Source organism: Bidens hawaiensis, unplaced genomic scaffold (assembly GCF_021521415.1).
Source record: "Bidens hawaiensis isolate Kalapana, Puna unplaced genomic scaffold, B.hawaiensis_p1.1 tig00001269_1, whole genome shotgun sequence".
NCBI classification, from domain to species: Eukaryota; Viridiplantae; Streptophyta; class Magnoliopsida; order Asterales; family Asteraceae; genus Bidens; species Bidens hawaiensis.
This window is the reverse complement of record NW_027491072.1, coordinates 4442629-4468327: the sequence shown is the minus strand read 5'-3', so window position 1 is coordinate 4468327 and position 25699 is coordinate 4442629. Positions and strand designations below refer to the sequence as shown.

At 34.6% G+C, this 25699-nt stretch overlaps 2 protein-coding genes and 1 pseudogene across 3 annotated transcripts; 2 read left to right on the top strand and 1 right to left on the bottom strand.

Moving 5' to 3' along the window:
• Positions 1-2944: 2944 nt before the first annotated feature.
• Positions 2945-5550, top strand: LOC143570329 (secretory carrier-associated membrane protein 4). Its single transcript, XM_077056005.1, has 12 exons — positions 2945-3005; positions 3757-3864; positions 3947-4009; positions 4086-4119; positions 4200-4322; positions 4461-4523; positions 4606-4699; positions 4813-4858; positions 4939-5006; positions 5115-5163; positions 5245-5310; positions 5407-5550. The coding sequence occupies exons 1-12, from the start codon at positions 2946-2948 to the stop codon at positions 5437-5439; spliced, it is 807 nt and encodes a 268-aa protein (XP_076912120.1). The 5' UTR covers position 2945; the 3' UTR covers positions 5440-5550.
• LOC143570055 (phosphoribulokinase, chloroplastic-like) lies at positions 5459-8809 on the top strand (annotated as a pseudogene). Its single transcript, XR_013141851.1, has 6 exons — positions 5459-5502; positions 7292-7772; positions 7845-7915; positions 7987-8071; positions 8161-8405; positions 8488-8809. The product of XR_013141851.1 is annotated as a phosphoribulokinase, chloroplastic-like (transcript).
• A 5597-nt stretch (positions 8810-14406) lies between these two features.
• LOC143570463 (hyperosmolality-gated Ca2+ permeable channel 1.8-like) lies at positions 14407-21463 on the bottom strand. The gene is made up of 11 exons (XM_077056111.1): positions 21150-21463; positions 18921-19073; positions 18541-18676; positions 18233-18334; positions 18038-18157; positions 17854-17934; positions 17429-17763; positions 15625-15870; positions 15229-15553; positions 14920-15153; positions 14407-14787 (listed from the first exon to the last, which is right to left on the bottom strand). The coding sequence occupies exons 1-11, from the start codon at positions 21461-21463 to the stop codon at positions 14476-14478; spliced, it is 2358 nt and encodes a 785-aa protein (XP_076912226.1). The 3' UTR covers positions 14407-14475.
• Between the last annotated feature and the right edge of the window lie 4236 nt (positions 21464-25699).

Sequence of the window (25699 nt, the reverse complement as noted above, 5' to 3'; positions counted from 1 at the left end):
TTCCATGATTAGAGTGTCGGTGTGATTGTAATTAAGTGAGAAATCATTTAGTTTAACCAATTTCGTGATTCATGGCGAAAAAGACGAGTTGCCATATGTGGGAGAGAAGTGTCGATCGTGAGGCTAGGAGGGGAAGAAGAAGGTTGATTTTTTTGAATAATATTTGCAACTTGGTTCCTGAACTTTAGAGGTGGGTGTAAAAATGGTTAAAGGTTTAGTTTAGGGGTTGTTTTGGCATATATTTTATAGTTAAATTAATATGCGTGTGTGTGTGTGTGTGTGTATAAAACCAAAACTAATTCGAGCATTGTGAATAAATAAATGATCGAGAATAAATTTGATTTAATATCAATAGACCAAAAAATAAAATTTTAAACGAGTCGGGTTTTAAGGTTCTAAATTTAACGAGTGTTACAACTGTCATCGCTCGAATATCCTTCGTCATGATACGTGAGATCCCTCTGTCTCTGGGAAGCGTGACTCTGATCATACACGATCCCGCGGGATAAACTCCGCTGGAACGGACGATCTCTGTCACAACTTCTACCTTGCTGATGATCCACCGACCTCTCTGGAGCCTCCATTTCTGGAGTAGGTTGTCTTCGTCTTAAGATTGGTGTAGGTGAAGACGATGGAGAATCATCGTATACCAAAGTTCTCGCCTGCATCTGGTTATTCCTTACCATTCTATTGTACTCTTCCTTTAACCTTTGTTGCTCCTGTTGGTACCACTCTTCTGGCGTCAAGCCTGTTCTTCCAGATTTGGACTGGTGACGAACTCGTGCTTCATCTCCTTCAAACCTGAGAAATTCTTCGGCTCCGTCTTCCAGAACCGGGGTTCGAGTATTTCGGCGTGACTCCGTAATGACCTGCCTAGCGTCTCCTAGGATAGGGCCACCGGAACTTTCGATCTACCTAATTCTTGTCGGAGTAACAATCGGAAGCTGCTGGTTTTGACTCATCATGCAAAAAACCCAAAAATCACCGTGAATTCTAGCCTCATATACGGATGACGCCAATGAAGAAACACAGATCCAAACTGGATAGTCCAGATTTATGTTTCCACAAGTACGATACACTAAATTCCCGATGAGCTCAAGTTACAGCTAATTTCCACTAAAACAGACACCGTGAGTCTCGTCACGGGAATGACAAGATTGGGGGGGGGGGGTCTTCCCGTAACCACCCTCTGCGGGTTATGCTGGAGATCCGCGAGGTGAATTCCTTAGTTTGCTGGTGGTTTCACTACCCTACATCTATACTCGTGCTAACTTTTCGGTGCAACGCCCGAGTTTTTCCGATCAAATAAGCATTATTTTAAATATATTATTATTATTATTATTATTATTATTATTATTTGTATCATAGGCTATGCGAGTACCACTACTATTCTGCACGCCAACTAATTTATAATTTGGGTTTAATGTATTTACTGTCACGAACTTAACCAATGTCGAAAAGCTATGATTATAAGAAGTTTTGGGCGTTGAAGGCAAGGTAGTTTCTTTCTTTAAATAATAATAATAATAAAATAAATTGATTATATAGGTCGGTATGAAACATATTATATACTATATTAAAGGAAAACTAGTGCTACAGTTACATGGCATTTTCGTAATTCTTTTGTTTCTCTCACGGCATTTTGTACTTTCCTTTGTAAAACTTCTTTATTTGACTTTAAATTATTTTAAGTCAACACTTCCAATATATCTGTAAAGGTAAAATAATTCTTATTTCTTTTCATAAAAAATTACTAATGTATATAAAAGAGAAGTTTGGCGATGCTAAACTATGATTGGTTCATTTGGCAAGATTTCATTGGACTAAGTTTTGTTTTGTTTTTTTTTGTTTTAAACTTTGATAATTATATTTCTAATTATCTTTATTATGTTTGTTTTTTATTAGTTTAGTTCCAATGCCAATATACCGTAACGGATGTGATAAAAAGTGACATAATTTGTGTAGACTTAGCGCATTTTGTTTTAGTTATAGTATCGTAACGAAACTGACCGAATGACAATTCTTTCTTTTTAGTCCGGTTTTATAACGAACGTGAAAAACCCAACCAAATTTGCATAGACTCACCGCCAGGGACCAACAACGCTCGGGTTTTACCAACGCTCGAGTTTCACCGACCAACGCTATCCCAATGTTCCATCTCAATTTTTATAACTTTTTTTTGTTTTAGTTTCCGTACAATAACACATGTAACAGAAACTGACCGAATTCACGTCAACTTACCACCTCAACACTTAAGACCGGTAATGCTCGTGTCTTACCAACGTTCGGATTTACCAACCTGCCCAGCGCAACGCGCCGGGTTAAAAACTAGTTACTATATATATATATAAAGAACTTTGGTGCTGGCCACTTGGCGGCACTGTAATGGTTGATGATTTTAGTTGTGTTTTTTTACTTCAGTTATCATAATAAACGTACTCATGCGTAAGTTTACCGACCGACACCCCTCCCCCCCAAAAAAAGGTCGTTAGTCCACCTCAATTTTTATGTGTTCGCAAGTTTACCGACCGACAGCGCTTAGGTATACCACCTCTCAGGTTTGACAACCAAATAAACATTGTCTTTAATATTTTGTTATCTTACATGATAATGTTTTTATATGTTAATAATTTGGCGAGTTAATTTTTTGGGTTTTTAACGCTCAAATTTTACCAATGGTTTCTAATCATGATGAACGCAGCTGATACTCTCTGGTTTACCAACGTCCGTGCTTTAACGCTGGGGTTTTACCGACCGGGGCGCAAGGCGCCCGGGACAAAAAAAAAAAAAAGCTAGTTAAAAGTAAAGGGGGGCAAATATAGAAATAGCAGCATATCAAATCCTCCTGAGTGCTTGATGACAGATAGATATTCTGAGGAGAGTGAGTGAAATCAAAAATCAAACAACCCACTCTCTGCGGAGCTTATTTCTGCAATCAATCAAGCATGAGCCGTGACGATTCGAATCCTTTTGCTACTACTGAAGAAGACGTCAATCCGTTTTCGGTATTCTCTCTCTCTTGTCTTTACCAGATCTATAATTAAATTAGGGTTTCAATTGCTCTTAAACCTTAGCTTCAATGTGATCTTCTTCTAGATCTGAGGCAATGAAAACCTACTCAACTCAATTAAGTACCTAAATATGGCAAGCACAGCCTGATTTGTTATTTCACTCTATCCCTGTTCTATGTCAACACTACAATCGACTAGATCCGGTGTTGATATTTCTGATACTTTTTTACTAAGCATTTAATGCGGCAAAATATCAGATATCGGTTATCGCAGTGAGATATCGGTAATTTTAATATCATGTAAAATTCACATATATATAGCAATTTAACACTAATAATTCAGTATAGTCTCCTACCATTAACAAATTAACCTTTTGCAAATTGCAAAACACTAACAATCGTAGCTAGTAAGAATTGATTAAGACTTAAAACAATAACATTGAACACTGAAAGTTGACAATTAAGACTTAAAACACTGATATTGGGAATATAGGTGATATATTGGTCAAATGTTGGTCAATCTCGTTGATATTATCGGTACCGATATTCAGACTTATATATCGTCAAGGGACCGATAACCGATATATCACCGATATAGGTGATATATCAGCGATATCGACTGCATAGCCTTTTTTACTTTTAGTATAACTATAACATCACATCTTTCTTTGCAATTGCTTTACCATGAATTCAATCCATATGAATTTTGGTCCATCACATCTTCTTGTTTTTTGATTGGACTGCAGAATGCAAATGCTGCCCCTGGATCGAAATCCCGTTTTCCCCAGGTGGTTGCCAGTACTCTATATTTTGGTCAAAAGCATGATGCAACCGTTGATATACCATTGGATTCGGTGAGTGAGTGTAGTAACATTTTATTTTCTGTATTAGTTCCTTTTAGATCTCTGTTACTGATTGGCTGGTTGCATGCTCTAGGATCCGAAGAAAAAAGCAACAGAGCTATCAAACTGGGAGTCTGACTTGAAGAGACGAGAAAATGTTGGTTTTATATTCCTTTTTTATTCATTTTTAAGTTACTGCTTCTCCAATTTACCATTTACCATTTATTTTACAGGACATCAGGCGAAGAGAACAAGCTGTTGCTGGTGGTGAGTATTGCTGTTTAATATTGTTGTTTGAACTTTACTTTTGCATAAGGCACAGTTTTAATGTTTAATCTCCTTACCAGTGGCCATCCCCGCCGATGACAGAAATTGGCCTCCATTTTTCCCAATAATTCACCATGATATAGCCAATGAGATTCCGGTCCATGCTCAAAAGTTGCAGTATTTGGCTTTTGCCAGCTGGCTGGGTATAAATTTCATGTTTTAGCTCTTTGAATCTATTTTGTTAAATTTTTTTATGCACTAATGCACTCAGTATCTTAATAAAAATGATTGTTACAATATCTAAATATTGTTTTCATGTTTGTATCAACACTTGTATGCAGGTCTAGTTCTATGCCTTACATTCAATGTCGTAGCAGTGATTGTGTGTTGGATCAAAGACGGTGGTAAGTTAATATATGCATTTGCGCAGGTGGGAAATAAGACGTTGTGAAGTTCTGAGGTTGTATATGTTTCTTCCATGTACAGGTGTCAAGATCTTTTTCCTTGCAGTCATTTATGCACTTCTTGGAGTACCGCTCTCCTATGTGTTATGGTACAGGCCACTCTATCGAGCAATGAGGTATTTACATCATTTGCTTGCTTACAATTAACTGAAAACTTGATCACAATTTACTTCTGTATTCCATTAGTTACATGATTGTACTCACGGTGTATAATCTTTTGATTTTGCAGGACTGATAGTGCTCTGAAGTTTGGTTGGTTTTTCTTGTTTTACTTGGTAAGATAGAAACCACTTTGGTTTGCTTTAGTTTGGTGGTTGATATTGAAATAATCTGTCTCTTTATTGTCATTTTTCAGCTCCATCTTGGGTTTTGTATATATGCTGCTATTGCTCCTCCAATAGTCTTTCACGGGAAGTCATTAACGTAAGTTGCATTCTTTTCTTGACCTTCAAAGTTATAATATGATTTGCATGTTTGTGTTTAATATAATAATATCCGTCTTCTAATTCGAATATACTTGTTGATGAGCAGTGGCATTCTAGCTGCGATTGATGTCTTTTCTGACCATGCACTAGCAGGGGTAAGTCCTTACATAAAGTGTGCACGCGTACATAATAAACAACACAAATAACGCAAGCTTTTGTTGTTTTTGTTGTTGTAGATCTTCTACCTGGTTGGATTTGGATTATTTGTCTTAGAATCACTTTTAAGCTTTTGGGTGCTTCAGGTTAGAAACAAACTAGTCTTTTTCAGTTTGTATCTTCTTTGGCCGACGTAAATATATATATTTTTTACTTAATTTTTGTTTTGTTGGTTTATGCAGAAAATTTACATGTATTTTCGTGGGAACAAGTGATGCGGTGTAGTGAGTTAGAATGACGTATTTGCATTGGTTGCGGCTTTGCTTGTTATGTGGATGGTATAATACTTGAGTTTTATATGTATGTTTATAGGAACATAAAATACAGCATCTTGACTGCATTTTCATTTACTATCCGTTTGTTTGCTTATACAGTGAGGCTTGATTTGGTGAATAATCAGATTTTTATAAACATTTTGTTAATCGGGATGCAGATTGTAGAATATGGACATCCAATAGAATGTCTTGCTATCGAGTGTGCTGGTAGTTTTGACCCATTTACTATGGGTTATAATTTCTCTTACGGTTGAAGAAAATGGGTGAATGAATAGATAGCCATCTCCAGTTCCCTCAATTACATAAGATTAAGCCTGACAACAAACAGGTGTCGGGTCAAAACAGGTTTTGAGCAAAATGTGTTTGGATAAACAATCAATTTGATTTAGGTCAATAAAGCGTCAGACAAAAATAAGCATAGCTTGAAATGAGTCGTTTTGAAAAGGTTATCAAGATGATAAGTGATTCCGTGTTTTATAAGAGTGAACCGTAGCAAGTTAACAAGTATTACTAGAGTAACATGTTTTGAGTTAGCAAGTTCATTACGTTTTAATCCGTTATATAATTTATGTACACTCAAATTGATCCGATCCCATGTATAATTCACAATTTACTTGTATAAACCGGTTTAACAGTCTTATTTCTCAGCAAATTCTCATGTTCGCCTTACACTATTGCATGTGGACGGGCATTTGTTCTTTTAAAAAATCTTTCTAAGCATAAAATATACTACTAATAGCACAAAATCATGAAACTTCAGATAAAATCAAAGAAAAACGAAAAAAAGAAAAAAACGACAAATGTCATAATCATATGATTCTATTGAGATTATTTGTTTATTTATATCATAAGTCTTGTATAGGAATAATAATTTAGTTTGTATAGCATTTAAACTTTGTGGACCTCTACTATTGTACTTGGTTGTGAAAATGTTCGATAAAAGAAGCACAACCTTGTGTGATCAGGTGTGACAAAAAAAGGGTGCATATCGTCCTTCTCCCACATCCACACAATAAACATAATTATAAAAGCCATACTGTGAAACGATTTTAACCATGAGTATAACCACTTGTGAGTTACTTAACATTGACTTGTTGTCAAGTTTAAATGAGCTAGAGCCTAAAAAATAAGCTTATTTAATATACGAGCCTGAGCATCACTTATTGAGCTAGAGCCTAAATGAACCGATTTTATAAATATATATAAATTTTATTAATTTATACATAGAATTCTGATATAAATAAATGACATATATTATCTTATACGTAAAAATTTTGATTTTGATTACAAATATACATATAATTATTTATAAACTTACAAAAATATTAGTAAATCATAAGCAAGCCGATCTGGAGCTCGAAAAACTACTCACAAGTTGAGCTTCAGCTTCAAAGTTATAGCCAGAAATGAGCAGTGCCCGAACTGTCACAAGTTAAACGGGCAAAGATCGAGTTTGGGCTCGGCTGGTTTCATTTATAGTCACCCAAGTTTGGACCAAAGTAGGAGGTTTCTAATTCTATTGCTATTAAAGATGTGCAATGTAAAGTTAAAACAAAGTGGAATTCAAGACTGAAACCAATAACCACCATGTCTATTGTTATCACTTAATCTTCATCACCCATTCTATCTTTTCTATATCCAACATTTTGAAATGACCACATTACCATTGCACTACTACAACTATGACCAGGACCTTCATATTTGTCCAAAACTGCAAATGACCAAAAAGCCCATTGCCAGTGACTCATTATATTCTCAATTCTCTCTTAACCTTGAGAAAGAAAAATGGCAGTGTCCACAGCCAATCTATAAACTCAACACGCTAAATCTCAGCGCCCACAAAAACCCATTTGGGAATTCAGCAAAGACAGGTGTTGTTCTATACTAAGGGCAGGGTAAGAGGCGGCGAAATAAGATGCACGGGGGAGACAATAGTAATCGGGCTAGCAGTAGACTCAGGGTGCGGAAAGAGCACCTTCATGAGGAGGTTGACTAGTGTGTTTGGCGGTGCGGCAGAGGCACCAAAGTGACACAACAACAGTTATATGTTTGGATGATTACCATTCACTGGATAGAACAGGGAGGAAGGTGGAAGGGGTGACCGCGCTTGACCCACGAGCCAATAACTTTGATCTTATGTATGAGCAGGTTAAGGCTTTGAAAGATGGTATTGCTGTAGAAAAGCCTATTTATAACCATGTTAGTGGTCTTTTGGACCCTCCTGAGCTCATCAAGCCACCTGAGATCCTTGCCATTGAAGGTTTGCACCCAATGTAAGTCAGTCCATAGGATAAAACTTTTATTCCTATGTTTTGGTTTGGTCCTTATATTTTCGATACATGTAGGTTTGATCAGAGAGTAAGAGACCTCTTGCTTGGACATTAGAAACGACGTTAAATTTGCATGGAAAATTCAGGTACGGTATAAAGTGTTTGAACGTGATTTAGTTGTCACGCGACTTCAAATCTCAATAAACCGTAATTGCAGAGGGGCATGGCAGAGAGAGGGCACAACCTTGAAAGTATAAAAGCTAGTATTGAGGCCAGAAAGCCAGATTTTGATGCTTATATTGGTAAATATAGATTTCGGCTTGTAATATTTAAAAGCATAAGTAAGCAATCAGAAACTTCTTATATTTGAGAATCTGAATGGATTGTGTAGACCCACAAAAGCAATACGCAGATGCGGTTATAGATGTGTTGCCTACACATCTGATTCCGGATGACAATGAGGGGAAGGTGTTGAGAGTGAAGCTGATAATGAAAGAGGGAGTGAAATACTTCAGCCCTGTTTACTTGTTTGATGAAGGCTCCACCATCTCATGGATTCCATGTGGGAGGAAACTCACCTGTTCTTACCCGGGTATCAAGTTTGCCTATGGCCCTGATACCTACTATGACCATAAGGTAGTAATCATAATAATAACAACAACAATCTATCTCTGTTAAGAGGTGAGCTTATTATAAACGCATACGCCAATTTTTGTAGGTGTCGGTGTTGGAGATGGATGGGCAATTTGACAGACTGGATGAGTTGATCTATGTTGAGAGCCATTTGAGCAACATTTCCACCAAATTCTATGGAGAAATTACCCGGTAAATGTTGAAGCACTCTGACTTCCCTGGTAGCAACAATGGCACTGGCCTCTTCCAAACCATTGCTGGTTTGAAAATCAGAGACCTCTTTGAACAAATCACTGCCACCAAGGCCTCAGCTACCTTGGAAGCTACAAAAGCTTAAAACTTCTTTTTCCTTTCATGAGAGTTACACTCACATATGTATTAAGTTGTATTTGTCTATTCCATGTACTATAGGGATTCAAATTCTTATATAAAATAACACTTCTACATCTGAATATATCAAAAAAATATGCAAGACTTTGAACTTGATTTCCTAGTTTAACACTCTTATTTGGTGGCCACTTTGATTTTATTTTCAACTAAACAAAGCTCAATTTAGTCAACAAATCATAGTGTGTTTAGATCAAGTAATATATATATATATATATACATACACACACATACATAGGGGCACGTTCAATACAAAATCAATCTAAGTAGAAAAGTGTAATTACCACATACACACTTGTACGATATAACATCTATTGGGAAAGAGTAAGAGAAGCGGCTAAAAAGTCGTCTCATAAGCAATACGAATAAGTTATAAAACATGCTGAAGTCATGGATTGGAAAATCCAGAAAATCAGGCAAAGCGAAATCAAGCGGGTCAAAATAAGGTTGGATTCTAGTCGTGACCCTGCGATAGCATGCAAATGACGAGATCAGACAAAAAAGAAATGAAAAATCCTCACATTTTCCCTATAGGATCAGACACGAATGCTACCTCCTAAATTTCAAGACGAAATTTCTTAAAGGAGGGGAGAATATAACACCCGACTATTTTAAGCCTAATCCGGCACTAATGTAATCCGTGATTATATGAATAAATATTATATTTAATAAAATAAAGTTATTAGTCCAAAAACTCCAAAAATATATGAGTTATATTTTATTATGTTCAAGAAATTAAAATTTGTCGGATAGCAAACACTGCGCGAAACGAACAGTAGCGACGACTCGAGTATAGTTAAAAGTCCAAAAATATTCAAAAATGTCAAGAATGGCATAAAATAATATAGTATTAGTGAAAATATTAATAATAGGTAATAAACTTATTTTTAGGGGTTTCAGTTTGTGAAAATTAAAAAATAAGCGAGTAGAAACGTTACAGGACACTGTAAAGGCCCGAACCCAACTACCTCCAAAAATTTATATCTTAGGCTAGTATTGTAGGTAATTTTATGGTGGATTTAGTAGTCAAGCTAGTTTTATACATATACATACATGTATATGTGTGTATTTTTTTTTTTTTTGGAAGTTGTTAGATACTAGATTGTTATGATTTTGGGTTTTGAATAATAAAATGGTTTGAGTGCATAAGTTGAGGTTTTGCAGGAGATGTGAAAACCCACTTACATTTGTAAGGCATACGTACATATATTATTTTGTTTTAGTTTCATAAATATGCTTGTATTTGGTAGATTTTTTGAGTTTTTGAGTTGAAATTTTAAATCAAATTATATAAAATAATGAGAAGATGTCATTTTGGTTGTATAAAATATTAGTATTTGACTAATGAGTCGGTATGATAAAATAGGTGTTTTAAAATAAATTGATGTTAAATGCATGGTTTTATGAATAATTATTAGACCTGCATTATAATGGATAAAATTACTATTTTATACAGTAAATATAGAGGTTTGTCTAAAAATTTGAAGCCACAATGTTAAGTTATGCTTATGGTCATAATCAGTGTAAGACTAGTTGTTAAAAACGTTAATTTCGACACGTTAAAATGAAATTTTGTGAAACTGTTTTAAATCATATTACAAAATAATGAAAAATGAAAATATTTGAAGTTATACAAAGGATTCATCATGTTTGGTTAATCATATATAACGATTATCGCTTAGAAAGCCAAAAATATGACTTTTCGATGCAAAAACGAAAGAGCTTTAGAAACTATTTTGATCAACTTCTAAAACTTAAATACTGATATCATTATATAATCTAATGTATACAATAAGGCCGAGTTAGTAAAACATGATCTTGGATGGTTCGCGTCGTGAAAGACAACGCAAAAACATTAAAAATAATCATTTTTATGAAAAAATTAAGCCAAACTGAAAACGAAAGTAATTTTATAAACTAAACTTTAAAACTTATATATTTTAACAATAAAAAGTGTTTTCAAGCATAAAACCATAAATCTTTACAAATACGTTAAACGATTCACCGTTAAAAGCGAAACCGACAAAACCAGAAAGACATCTTTAAAACGTATGAAGCCTTACATATTCTTAGATAAATTACAAAATTCCAGCATATTAAAAGTATTTTTAAGATTTTATTTATTTAAATAATATTTAATAATATAATTATTATTAGGTACTTGCAAGAACTTACTTATGTCCATTACTTGTATAATTTGGTACCAGGTTTATGTGTTAATTAATCTAAGGGTTAGATATATAAATATAGATATCCGAAGGTTATATGTGGCATGTGCTTGTGTTAAAAGATATAAGTTGAACTTATTCGGGATCAAAAGTCGCCAAGGGTCATTTGAACATAAAAATAATAAAATTAAATGTTTTTCTTAAAAAGATAAAAACATTTGTATGAATACTTCAAGTTGGATGAACAACTTATATTATAAATTTGGATAAACTATTAACACGTGTACTATATTAATAGGACATAAGTGTTTGGATGTTATTGACATATTACCCGCTAAAGGCGAGTTTTTCAGAAATCCTCATTGTTTCAATATTTTAAATTGTTTATAAATGTTTTGGGAGAAATCACATTGGGGTCAAAAATGCATTATATTTTGACAATTGTGGTATTGTAATAACTTTAAAGTTGATCAACGTTAATTAACGTGGTCGGGCCGACGCGAATATCACGCAGTCTTTATAATTATTAACTGTTGGACATGCATAGAAATATTGATAGGTCTATCGGGATGAAGCCCTATCATAACCGGTCGCTTCGGTGGGGTAAATGATAAATATTTCGAATTATTGTACGCTTTAACTATAGGTTTAAGAGTGTTACATTTGTTATACTCCTAGCTAGTTTATAACTATCACAAGTTGTTAAAGAATAAGATGTATTCCGACACTTTCGTTGGTAAAATGAAAGGCATCCATTTGGTCTATCATAGTAAACGAGGACCGGGTTTATAATTCACTTTTGTGTATACAACGAAAGTAGATCTTGGTCTAGTACAGATAAGGTATGTCATTGACTTTGGTCCAGTATGGGAGATATAATGCGTTAACTTTGGTCTAGTATGGGCAAAGCAGTTTTCAAATAAACAAAGCAGAACGTTGTACAATTATTGGCTTTGCTTTGACAAAGAAAAGTTATGTTTTTAAAATGCTTTAAAATGACGCTTTCGTTAAGCGAAAAGGGGTGTAATAGATTTTCGGGGGACGGAAACTAATTTCCATGTGACTTTTGGTTTCGTGCCGATAAGAGCGAATCTATACTTTTAACAATATTTTAACAAAGGAAAGTTTTGTTTTTAAAATATTATTACGATTGCAAATCGTTAACGCAATTTTTTCTAGTTCAATAAAAGTTGACTTTGGGTCGCATGGATGAAGTGGTGTTTATGAAAATATTTAAGTAAAGAAAATCTTTGTTTTGAAATAAGTTTTAAAATTTAAGAACTCGTCAACCATTGTGTTGACGTATAAAACGTGTTTTTCAGGTAAATGAAAAGCGGATGCTTCGTGTAGATGATGTGGGAAAAATGGTTGTAATACCTTAATGTTGGATTTCTATTTTAAATAAATCGTATACTCTGGTCACGCCACCTTGTTCAAGCGAAAGCCCATCAAGTGAATGAAGTCTAATTCCCATTCCGGGCCGGCCCAGGCCTGCTCGCTATTCGAGTGTAGCCAGCAAAAGCAAAAAGTAATTTATGACATTTTATAATGAATAAAAGTCCAACCTGCATACGAATATGTTGTGCTTAAAACATGTTGGCTACACGGCATCTGTCACCTCCTAAATTAATTGATTAAGTTTTTCGTTGTTAAATTAAGGTTTTAGGGGTGTGACAACCAAAACCCATAAATTAGACCCAAGAACCAACCCAAGTTACTTCGGTTTAGTTTAGGTTAGTCTTTTATTGTGTTCGGGAAAAAGTGATAGCCTTGGATAAAACTAATATCGACCTAACACCCAAACTAACAAACATATCATCCCTTCCCCCCCCCCCCCCCAAAACCCTTTTTCTATCAACTCATTTATTACGTAGCCATTATGTATATGCTATGCAGTTAATATCGGTGATATATCGTCGATATATCGGTTATCGGATCATGGAAAATATCAGCCATAATATCGGTCCCGATATTATCGGCGATAATGACCGATATATCGCCGATATTTTGTTTTAGTAATATCGGTTATATCACCAATTTTCTCGATTTGGCCATTTATATATCCAGAACTTGGAAAGGCTTTCAAATCCGATTACCTGGTTACTTTAAACGTACTTGGCGACCACTTATCGATCAAATAGAGAACTTGGATTGTTAATTCCGGCGACTTTTCGCCGGAAACGAGAAAGAGCGGCACATCTAGGAAGTGAGGAAGAAGACATGTGCGTTTAAGATTTTTTAGGTTTAATAAAAGTTTAGGTATTTTAAAATTTAGCCCTCTTCTTTTTACTAATTTACATTTAATACTTGATATTTATAAACTTTTACATAAAAAGTTTAAAATTAATTTGTATATTCTAAAAATTAACACCTTTTATCTTCACTAGTTTACATTTGATCCTTAAACTTATAAATTTATACATAAAAAAGTATAAAAATAACATTATATACATATATATTAGCTGCCGATATCTCACCAATATATCACTGTGAAAACCGATATCTCATGTATCGGTTCTTGACCGATATCCGATATTTTTTCGCATTAACTGCATAGTGTATATGTTCAAGTCCTCGAAAATACGATTAAGTCCTTGAAAATACGATAGTGGCTTTGCTTTTGTAAATCGTGTCAAATTCAAAATCTTTTGAAATATACAGAATTAGTTGTCTTGTTCATATAAATTCGTTGTGTGTTATTTTTACACTAAAAGACTCAAAAATCATTAAAGTTGTGTAAATTCGCTACATCATATAAGTCACATAGAAAGCACCATTCACACAAAATGTTGTTTTTTCTGTTAACGTGTAAAAAATAAAAACAAAAAAGGTTACTAAACACAACACCTTATCAACTATTTTTTACTGATTGTATTCCACCCTTTAACTTTTTATTTAAATTACTATTTAACAATTTTTACACATCCCTTAAAACAATTTTTCCACTTAGTAGTCTTTTTCAAGGTGGAGCGATGTTCATTGATTAGACTTTAAAGGCCGTTTATATAATTCTTATAAGAATTTATCAAATAAAAAACTATTAATTTTCTAATTTTTATCTTTTATTATTATTATTATTATTATTTTGCCTAACTTACGTTAGTATACAATAATACATTGAAAATATTATAATAATGATAATAATAATATTAATAATAAAATAATAACAAAAACACAAAAAGACAAAAAAAACAACAACAAAATAACTTAATAGTATTTTCAAATTTATAAAAAACTATAAAATAAAAAAAAAGGTTAAAGAGACTAATTTGCCAATTAAAAATATTAAAGAAATGAAAGTTCCGAAAGTTGCACATTTAGCAAGGGAGATGGTACATTTAACCTAACCTAAACAATAAGAAAAATATGAGAGGCGATGATACTCTATAGCAGCGCTGGTGCATACTTTAGTTACAAAATTCTACTACTGACACAGCTTAAACGACATGGTCACGACTAAGTTCGTCACAGATATATAAGCTAGCTACATCCGGTCAAATGGTCAGATCCTAACTCGATCAGTTGTGATGCGAAACATCAACATTTAAGGCCAACATCTTGTTGCGGTGCGTGTATACACACTTATGTTGTTCAACCACAACTTCAAGATGCTGCTGAATTTTAGGAGCCACTTGTTCAGGGGAATGTGAACCAGAAACAGGTACAGGTTTACTTGGGATAGGAGCTCGGTTATTGTCAATCCCGAGCTCGAAAAGCTCAAATTCTTCAACGGAACGTAAAACGGGATGTAAGTACGCTTCACACAAATAAGATTTCATTTCCGTATCATCTTCAGAAACGTCATCTTGTGTGTCCTTCTCCACAGCTTCCTGAAACCAAATGTCAAACGATACCGCTTCTTTAGTTGCTGATTATTTATCCATTTATTTATAAATGGTGTTTTAACTTTTAATCCAAATGTGTCAATTCAAAAAACTTTGAAATCATGAATGTGAGTTCACCTCGAGAGGGTATTTTCGGAAAGCAGGTTCAAACCGGCTTTTGCAGAACTTGTGAAACGTGAGGGTCAGAATTGGTAACACAACAAGCAAAGGAGTATAACTTATAGCCTTTTTAGTGCTAAGAAGTCCCAACAAAAGAAGCTGAGCTATCAACAAGCTTGCTATTATCCTATGATGAACATGTGGCCAGAATGCAGCGGCACTCTCATAGCGTTGATTGTACACATTAATCACCTGCTCATCCGAGCATTAAAACATATTACCATATAGTCACTTCCAAAACAGCAATGAACAAAGATTTTGATTTACCTGGTGACGGTAAACGAAGTACGCAAATGCAAAGAAGACGAGGATAAAAGGTAGAAGGATCGGGGTGACTACAGCATAAACCGCCCCCATAAGAAAGTATAGTTGAAGAGACGGAATAGCTTCGGGGAAATCTATGCCTTTGGGTTTCATTGCTTTTAGCCTATCTCTTTTGGTTTTCACAAGTACCATGTTTTTGAGATGAAACAGTATCAAAGGCTTTAACCGAAGAATCTCCCCCGCCATGCCTGCCCATCCATCAATCATTATGTATGTTATAAAGAAAGTAGCCTTCATCGGAATTGATACCCCGATTGTCCTTGGTATCCTATAAAAAAATATATTATTTCATTCAACATGTATCGTAAGAATTATAATATCAACTGAAGCATCACTTACTCTGTGGGAGATTGGTGAAGGAAAGAATGAAGCTGTTGGATTGCGGTTCCAGTAACAATACTCCCCAAGAAAACATTTACCAGCATGAAAAAGTAGTACTTCGCAGCCGTACTCCTTTCCAATACAGAAAACGCAACGTGCCCTTCGAGTTTTGACATGGTCATAAGTATACCAGGAAGAAGCCATAGAAATATCTTTAGAGCTAGACCCGGAAGAAAACCTTGAAGAAAGGACTTTATAAAGCTCCTGCACACATGCAAGTTTTCAAAGTCATTATATAACAATAAATAGAACAAACAATCCATGTAGTTTGACCATTTAGCAAGTTTCATCCCTAAATTTTAAAAGTTGCAAACTTAGTCTAAAAGTTTGAGAGGGGGTGATGTGTGCCACCTAGTCCATGTCCACGTCTGCATACAAGTCTTCTATTTATTTATTTATTTTGTTAAGTTGTTTGGTTAATATTTTTAATTTAGTGTGGGAAGATGTCCATGTTTCCATGTATGTGTCTTAATAGTAGGAGAATGGTGGGATTTCTTTTTATCCTTTTAAATAGTGTTCATGGATGGCTTTGAGATATGCAGATGAATTAGTTCAAAATTGTTCTCTCTAAATATTCTTCTCTGGATTCCTTCTCTTTTCTTTGATAAATCATACAAGACCCATATTAGAGGGGTGCACCAGCTCCGTCCCTAAGAATAGTTAAAAATTTAGGGCCTAAGTCAAGAAAAATATTGGGCCTTTAGTAAAAAGAGTTATTTATTAGGTTTAAATAATTAAATTTTAGGCAAATTGGAAATAAATAATCTCACCTTTTGTGTATTTGCCGATAATAATCCCACCTTTAAAAATCACTACCAATGGTCCCACCTTTCAACTATTTTTGTCATAATAGTCCTTCGTTAAAAAATACTTAACGCCGTTAAGTTTCTTCCTAGTTTCAAATCGATGTTTTAGAGCTTTTGATCGGAAGAAGGATACGAGTCGACCGATGTAAAATTTATCTCGAAATAGTGATCCAAACGAAGAAACAATGTTTCAATTCGGGTGCTTGAATTTCCAACTAATAAAAATCAAGTCATTTGAATCACCGTTTCGAGATAAGTTTTACATTAGTCGATTTCCAATCAAAAGCCCTAAAACATCGGTTTGAAACTAGGAAAAAAACTTAAGGACGTTTAAGTATTTTTTAACGGAGGACCACTGAGACAAAAATAGTTCACAGGTCGGACCGTTGCTAGCGATTTTTAAAGGTCGGATTATTATTGGCCAATACACAAAAGGTGGGATTATTTATTTCCAATTTCCTAAATTTTAAAATGGCCTTATTGGTTATGATTTGGGTTGTGCAAATTTTATTTTTCTTTTTTTTTATAAAAATGGACTTAGATGAATTGAGTAATTGAGTTTAAACATTAAAAATACATATTTTTTTCAAAAAAAAAAAAAGAAGAAATATACGAATTTTTTTTAAAAAAAATTGGGCCTAACGGGGTGATCAGACTAGGGACGGTCCCCCCCCCCCCCCCCCCCCCGCCCTTCACACACACACACACACACACACACACACACAAACACAAATCCCCTCCTTCCCCTCATAGAGGGTCTTCGAGTATACATTTAGTCCCCACCGTTAATCGCAGTTAGGGTAATTATGTCTTTTTAATTTTGGAACCCTAATAAAATGTTCTTTTAAACTTCACAACTCCTAAAAACTTGCAATTTGGTCAAACCACATGGACCATTTGTGCTGCGGCGGCGGCGGCATCGCAGCCGCTTGCAAAAAGATTAAAACTAGACTTACCATTCAATGATGGGCCGGAGAAATGGAACAACTTTTTCAAGGCCTTCAAGATTAGCGAGTGACTGAACAAACGCAATGGGTATGATGTAGAAGAACACTAAAGCAAAGAGTGCTAGTGACATAACTAGTTTACGGATACTCAAAGAAACAAAGGGTAGGCTTTTCCAGTAAACATCACGAGGTTCAGGGGCCCACTCCGTCAACCATAGAATCGGGTTTTTGCTTTGTTGTGTTTGAGCGCACACAGCTGCACCCCACCTCGAGTTAAGCGATACAAATGCAGCTGGCATTATGCGTTTCGGGTCTTTCAGAGCCTTCTCATGCTCCATTGTTAACTACTGTTCCAACAAGACATTAGAAATAAGATGATAAGAAAACGAATAACAAAAGACTCAAATAGTAAATTTAAAACTAACATAATTCACCTTTTCATCAAGCTCTTTAATTTTTTGTTGATAGTATTCTATGGAATCTACTTTCTCGCCCCAAAGTCCAAGCAAGCCCGTCTGAAAGTGTATATATTTTGGAAATTTCAGTATTTTATAGCACATTAAGATGCCATATCATTTGAACTAAAATGTGTACAAGTTTTCAGTGCATAGCAGCAACCTTTCTTGTTGGACGTTTGTTTGGTTGTCTTTCAAACTTATGCTGGATGTAGACTAATTTATTTTGCAATTTCTGTCTTTTCCTTACTGCTCTTGCATATTTGTTTGCATTGTAGACGGTCTGGATGAAGATGATCTGCCATCAAGACTATATATATATACACACACACGCATACAAGGAGGGAGAAAATATTACCTGGTGACAAAGATAGTGAGTTGAGTGATTCTTTTTGAAAAAACAGGACACAGTATTGGACACAGACTGGTCAGGGACACGAGGAACATTTCTAACCAGGACCTACAAAAAGGGTTGCATGGTGAACAATGTTATTCTTTGATACACAGAATAATGTTTTTTAGTTTCGAAAATTCATGTCGTAAATATGTTCTACATAACTCACTCACTTGTGACTGCTCCTCTAGAGCTCAAATGAATCATGTTAGTTTTGAAAGTCGACAGAAACTCATTTGACGATCAAAATGGCATGACAAGCATACACGTACCGTAAATTGTTCGGCTCGTCTACTTTTTGAAGCCAAAAAGTTCAATCTCATTGATGCTACCATATCATACTCCTTGTATAGCATATAGCATGCCCAAAACGTGAACAAATACATCATAAAAATGTGTGCAAAAAACCTGAAAATTAAAAGATAAAAAGTTATTCAATCTAGTGAAATATATATGTTAGGAAATCATCCACAGAAGTATACATGAAAAAGGGCAGCAGAAGTCAAATGTTTAAAATCTTGAAAATAACTTATGTCCCAAGTCAAAATTATTAACTTCATATTACGGTTTGCATAAAGAGTTGCATTAAGTACTCAACTATACATAAGATGAACTAATTCCATAGGAATGATGAAGTTTAGGTTAAGCTTACTTTGGAGACTTAGGTTGAACGTTTGATATTGAAAGCTTATCGATGTCACTGATGACCAAATCTTTGCTCAAGAAAAACAGCATTCCACCCGATACATTAACTGGAATGAGAACCAAGAATGCCACAATTGCAGTTGGCCCAAAAATTCTCAACCTGCAATTTGAATAGATATAGATAGTCCAACATAAATTGACAAATAATTTTATTTCACAAAAGTTTAATTTATTTACAGCTGTAACAACATAGTTTACTTAATCAAACATAAAATGTTGATTATTTATTATATTCAAGGAAAGACAAGACCGCACCCTACCCGTTTTGACCCTACATTTTGCCACCTATACACTTGGATATGTAGAATCAACATCAACATGCTAAAACAATTTCATATATGTAGAATCAAGTCTCATGGTTAACAAAAAATTCCTTGATAACATTTTCAGAATCAACAAACAAGCATGTGACTTAGTATGGTCAAAGTTTTGACTTATTCATCCAACTAAGCACAAAACCATATAAATAAAAATATTGATAACCACCCAAGTTTTGAAAATAAATGATAGCAATACCAAATTTACAAGCTTATAAAGCAAACTGAAAAGCTCGATGATTTCTTGACCAAAAAAAACATTAAAATCCCCAAATTTCACGAACTTTTGATAACAAATTCAAAACCAACAAACAAACATTAAGGTAGCGTTTGGTAAAAAGAAATGAGAGGTGGAATGGAATAAGTCATTCCAAATGAATGGAAAAATCCATGTTTGGTTGTCATATGGTAATGGAATGAACCATTCCATAATCAATGAAATTCCTTCCAAATATAAGATTTTCATTTTTTAAGGAGTAGGTGTTTTTTTTTTCATTCCTTCAAGGAATGGAATCAACAACAGCACCAATAATAATAATAATAATAATAATAATAATAATAATAATAATAATAAAATATTAGAATTATTATTATATTATTATAATTATTATTACATTATCAGATTATTATATTATTGTTATTATTTTTATTATTTTATAATTATTTATTATATTATAATACAACAATTGTTATATTAGAGTTATTATCGTATTATCAATATTATTAAAATTATTTGACTAGTCAATGCTTCATAGCACGCATGTGTGATTCAATATTTTTATGACTATTTTTATTCGCTTTAGTGGTCTCGTTGAAGCGCGCAAGTCTTAAAAATAAGTTAATACGAATATTCATATTATTAATATTATTTATTATTATTACTAGTAGTACCAGCAGCAACAATAGTAGCAGCAGCAACAACAACAATAATAATAATAATAATAAAGGGATGATGATTCCATTCCTATATGGTAACAAAAAATGACAATGAAATGGTAATGGTCCATTTCATTCCTTTGTCCATTCCATTCCCATGTCCATTCCATTCCGTCATACCAAACATACCCTAAAACTTTTGATAAGAAATTCAAAATCAAGAAACAAATATCTGACTTATTAAGGTCAAAGTTTTGACTTATATATCCAACTTAACACAACACCATATAATAATAATAATAATAATAATAATAATAATAATAATAATAATAATAAGTACCCAAGTATTGCAGATAAATGGCAGTAAAGATCCCAAATTCACAAGCTTCAAAAACAGACTGAAAAAATTGTTGATTTCTTGACCAACAAAAAAAACAGACAGTAAAATCCCCATATTTCACAAACTTCATAACAAATTTACAATCAACAAACAAACATTTGAATTATTAAGGCCAAAGTTATGACCTATTCATCCAACTTCACAAAGCCATATGAATAAAAATAATGAGTACCCATGTGTTGAAAATAAATGGCAGAAAAGATCCCAAAATCACAAGCCTTTAAACCAACCGAAAAAATGCTGATTTCTTGGCCAGAAAAAAAAAAAAAGTAAAATTCCCAAATTTCACAAACCTATCAACAAACAAACATCTGACTTATTAAGGTCAAAGTTTTGATTTATTCATTCAACTTAACACAACACCATATGAATAAAAATAATAATAAGTACCCAAGTACTAAAGATAAATGGCAGTAAAGATCCCAAATTCACAAGCTTTTGAATCAAAGTAACAAACTGGAAATTTTACTGATTTTTGTTTTTGACAAAATCACACAGTTAAAATACTAAAAATCCCCAAATTGTGAAAAAGTAGCAAGTTATTCATGAAAATCCCAAATGAAAGGAAAAATAATAATAATACCCAAGAATGTAAATCCTCAAGAAGGCAGCAGAATCAAGTCCAGCATGTTGAATAATCTCAGGCTCCTTCATTTGCAAGGTTTGAGGCATCCAGTTAAGGAAGGTGAGGTAAGTCTTCAAGTTAAGATTAACAAACTTAGCCACTAAGTTGCCTGAGCGCGTGGGGCTGCCTCTTGCTCCTATCATGTACCATTTGGAGAAGTAAACCCTGTCGTTGATGGGCTGGATTCTAAGCAGTGCAAAAGCCAGCAAGAAACCAAAGGCGGTGATTATGTTTATCACTGCAGACACACAGATATCGCCCAGAGTAGCCATGGATTGGATTGGATTGGATTGGATTGTTGTAGAAAGAATACTACTGTCAAAAGGTGGTCTAGCTGTGTTTGGATGATAATCAATGTTTTCTTTTTTAGTTAGCTTTGTTGCTTGTTTAATACAGCACCGTCTTTAAAAAAAATTTAAAAAATAAAGTTGATGTTTGGAATATATATTGGGAAAATTCCCAAAATAGCCCCTTTAAAGAACAGAAGTACCAAAATAGTCTTTTTTTCCTTAAAATCTTTTATAATTTGGACTGTCAAGACGTATTGGGAAAAGATAAAAATAAAGACGAGATTTTAAAAGAAAGGTAAAAAAAGAGATTTTAGGAAATAATGTCGGTAAAGTCCAAATTATTTGTAATCTTGGAGCAAAAGTCAAATTTTTCAAAAACTTTTTTACTAAAAAAAAACTGTCTTGATAGACTGTTTTTTTATGTTTCCTACATTTCCCGTCCATATTTTCAAATTCTTGAAAAAATATATTTTTTACAATTATTCCCCTGGATAGGGCTGTCACTTTTACCCGAAACCCGACCCGAAAAAACCCATACCCGTACCCGAACTAACTCGACCCGAAGAACCCGAACCCGAGAAAAGACTAACCCGAACCCGAACCGAAGTAATTTGGGTTGGTTCTCGGGTTTGATTTATAAGTTTCGGGTCAACCCGAAAAACCCGAATAAACTTTTAGTTTTAAAATTAAATATATTTTTATGTATAATAAGCTAAGTCTTAGCCACTAAAGTTATCATAATCTAGCTCTAATTGACTGTTGTCATTCTAACTATTATGGATCGATTGTTTATTATTAATTTATGTTTTCCGTTTATTACTAATAGCAACCAAAATCGAACAACTAAATCACATTCGATTGAATATGATTAAGGCTCGAGTTAGTTTTACTCTTCTTTTGAACTGTTTTATCAAGCTATGTTGGTTTGTTATTTGATTATTTTGTTATAAGCAAAGAAGAATATGTTGTTTTAATTTTAGCATGTCGTTCTTAATTTTTTTTTTGACAGAATTACAAATTTTGTCCTTTAAAATAAGACGAATTACGGTTCGTGTCATTTTCTTAGTTTCCTTGCAGACGGTATACTTTAAACTTTTTTTTCTTACAAGTTTTGTCCTTTACGCTAACTGGGTTAGAAAAAGTCAGTTAAATCCCATCACGTGAGGCGCATGTGAGGGTAGTTTTGTCATTTCATATATCTCTGCAACTAACCACATCTTCTTCAATCACCATCATCAATCTCACCAACCAATTACCCATCACAGAATCCAACCTAAACACCCCCGCCGGACTCACCACCACCACCACCGGAATCACAACCTCGCCATCATCAATCTCACCAACCATTTTGTTCTTGCATATATTGTTCTGTGTAGATCTTGCTGCATTGATACCACATGCCACACCCCGTCGCCGGCTCCCTTTTTCTCACATCACGGCTCCACCACCGTCGCCCCTTCCAATTCCGGCCACACATCCGAGATATATGAAAGGACATTATGGTTCACATGGTTTAGATCTTGTTTAGTGGGTCGCACCTCGGGTTTCGTGACTGACCACTGTTCACCGGAAACGGGTTTCCAACTCGCCGGAATTTCGTTTGCATTTTATACTATTATTTGTATTATTTAGTTTTCTTTTGGCCAAACTCTCTTGCTATTGTTACTGTTATTAGATTCAATCGAATCCCGGACGACGGTCACTGGGTCGTGGGTTAGGGTTTTGGCGATGGACTCGAGCTCGGTGGCGGCGGCGGAGTGGGTGTCGCGGTCACAGAGTTTGTTCAGACAGACGAGGGTTCGGTGTTTCAGGTCAAGTGGGTGTTTGGTTGGTGGTGACATTGTGGTGGTTTATTGTGGTGGTGGTTTGTTTGTGGATTCCGGTAGCATTGCCGGCGGAGTAAGATGGAGTAAGAAGAAGACTGATAAAGGGTTTAGTTGCAGAGATATATGAAAGGACAAAACTACCCTCACATGCGCCTCACGTGATGGGATTTAACTGACTTTTTCTAACCCAGTTAGCGTAAAGGACAAAACTTGTAGGAAAAAAAAGTTTTAAGTACACCGCCTGCAAGGAAACTAAGAAAAGGACACGAACCGTAATTCGTCTTATTTTAAAGGACAAAATTTGTAATTCTATCTTTTTTTTTGTGTTTTTTTTCCTTTTGTTTGTTTTCTAGGATACTCGAAACCCGATTAACCCAACCCGAAAAAACCCGAACCCGAAAAACCTGTAAGAGATTTGGGTTGGAATTCGGGTCAAGATTTAAAACTTTGAAACCCGAAGAACCCGACCCGAAAAACCCGAAACCCGAAAAATGAACCCGAAGAACACCCCTACCCCTGGACCACCACCACCACCATCATCGACGCCGTCGGCCCCACCCCATCACCACCACCGTCACTACCACCATAGTCGCCTCCACTACCGCTGCACCCATCACCGCCGCTACACCATAGCCACCGTCGCCCGCAGCCTATCACCACCACCACTGCACCACTGACCCTAACACTCCGACTGATCTCTTTAAGATGATCAATGCTCTCAACAAAAACCTCCGGCTTCTCTGCTCCAAGCTTCGGCCACCGTCTCGCCGTCAAAGACGGGTATGGTGGTGGTGGTTTTCTCCGACGACGGAAATTTACGGTGGAGGCAGCTATGGTGATAGTGACGGTGGTGGTGATGGGGTGGGGTCGACGGCGTCGGTGATGGTGGTGGTTCAGGGGTATAATTGTAAAAAAATATTTTTCCAAGAATTTGAAAATATGGACGGGAAAGGTAGGAAACATAAAAAAACAGTCTCTCAAGACGGTTTTTTGAAAGAGGTTTTGGAAAAATTTGGACTTTTGCTCCAAGATTACAAAATAATTTAGACTTTACCTTCATTATTTTCCCAAATCCCGTCTCATACCTTACTTTCCTTCAAAATTTGGACTGCTCTCTCATTATTTTTATCTTTTCCTAATGTGTCTTGCCAGTCAAAATCTAAAATTATTTTGAGGAAAATAGGGCTATTTTGGGAATCTTTTTTCTAAAAGGGGCTATTTTGGGAATTTTCCCATATATATTTATGATGAGTTTGGTTTAAGCTAGAAAGTGTGACGGGATCTTAGGTGTCACTGTTGACAATGACATAACTTGTTTTGTTTGTTGTGATGCAAAATCCAGTCCATTCTTTATCTTCATCTCTATATTTACACTGAAATCACTATATTTTCTCTTTCATTTTCAATTGTTTTGTTTGTTGTGATGCAAAATCCAGTCCATTCTTTATCTTCATCTCTATAATTACACTAAAATCACTATATTTTCTCTTTCATTTTCAATCAAATAATATATTTTTATACTTTTATCATTATCTTTTCTCTCTCTTTCACTCACAACTACTATAAAAAACATTATAAAATTATAGAAGTGAACAGTGTGTTTCTCCAAATTTAACCATGAATAGTAACATTTTCTCTTTCCTCATCTCACAACCATTTTCAATCATTTCTAAAATATGGAGAACTCCCTCACATAATTTGAAGAACCCACTGGAAATGCTCTAACGCCCTTATTAAAGTCCTTAGCAACCTTAAAACCATCATCGAAGCCGGTTGATGGTGCTGGAGGTTGGTTGATAGTAAGTCAGCTGGTGGTGTTTAGGAGGTGGGTGTCAAGTGGGGTTCAAGTGGCGATTGGGGGGAGTAAGTTGGTGGTGGTGTTTTCTAGTCAAAAATATTTTTCCGGCAACTAACAACGTTATAATTTCGCTAGTCAGGTCCATTGATGGTAAATATATTAAAATGTGGGTATTTCATGAGTTGGAACCGGTAACGACCGATTAACAGTTGGGATTATTTAAATTCAATAAACATTAGATCCATTATTATGTATAATATATTTTGGTTTTAACTTTTATTATTTTATACGATAACTTTTCTTAACGTTCATAATCTATTATTGGTAGCTTCAGTCTATAAGTTACAAGTTTGATCAAAGTTCATAAATCATCATTCTAATTAGATTTGGTAACTTGCAAGTTGGTGTTAGTTTATTAATTTGACATTGTAATTTGTAATTAAGTTTTTTAATATATTTATTGATTGACTAATAAAAAGAGTGATCCAATATCGTTTTGTTAATTCGTTTTTTGTTTTCCTTTTTATCGATTTGCAACTTCACTAATCTCTTTATTCTTGTTGTATGTATATTATAAACTTTTAATTTATTGTG

Bases quoted from the DNA above. Each gene is read 5' to 3' on its own strand.
- LOC143570329 (XM_077056005.1), top strand. From the start codon at position 2,946: ATGAGCCGTGACGATTCGAATCCTTTTGCTACTACTGAAGAAGACGTC. The intron at 3,006-3,756 runs GTATTCTCTCTC...ATTGGACTGCAG, and splicing joins AAGACGTCAATCCGTTTTCG to AATGCAAATGCTGCCCCTGG. The intron at 5,311-5,406 runs GTTAGAAACAAA...TGGTTTATGCAG, and splicing joins TAAGCTTTTGGGTGCTTCAG to AAAATTTACATGTATTTTCG.
- LOC143570463 (XM_077056111.1), bottom strand. From the start codon at position 21,463: ATGGCTACTCTGGGCGATATCTGTGTGTCTGCAGTGATAAACATAATC. The intron at 18,335-18,540 runs GTACGTGTATGC...CCCTTTTTGTAG, and splicing joins GACGAGCCGAACAATTTACG to GTCCTGGTTAGAAATGTTCC. The intron at 17,764-17,853 runs GTGAATTATGTT...TTGGAACAGTAG, and splicing joins TTAAAGAGCTTGATGAAAAG to TTAACAATGGAGCATGAGAA.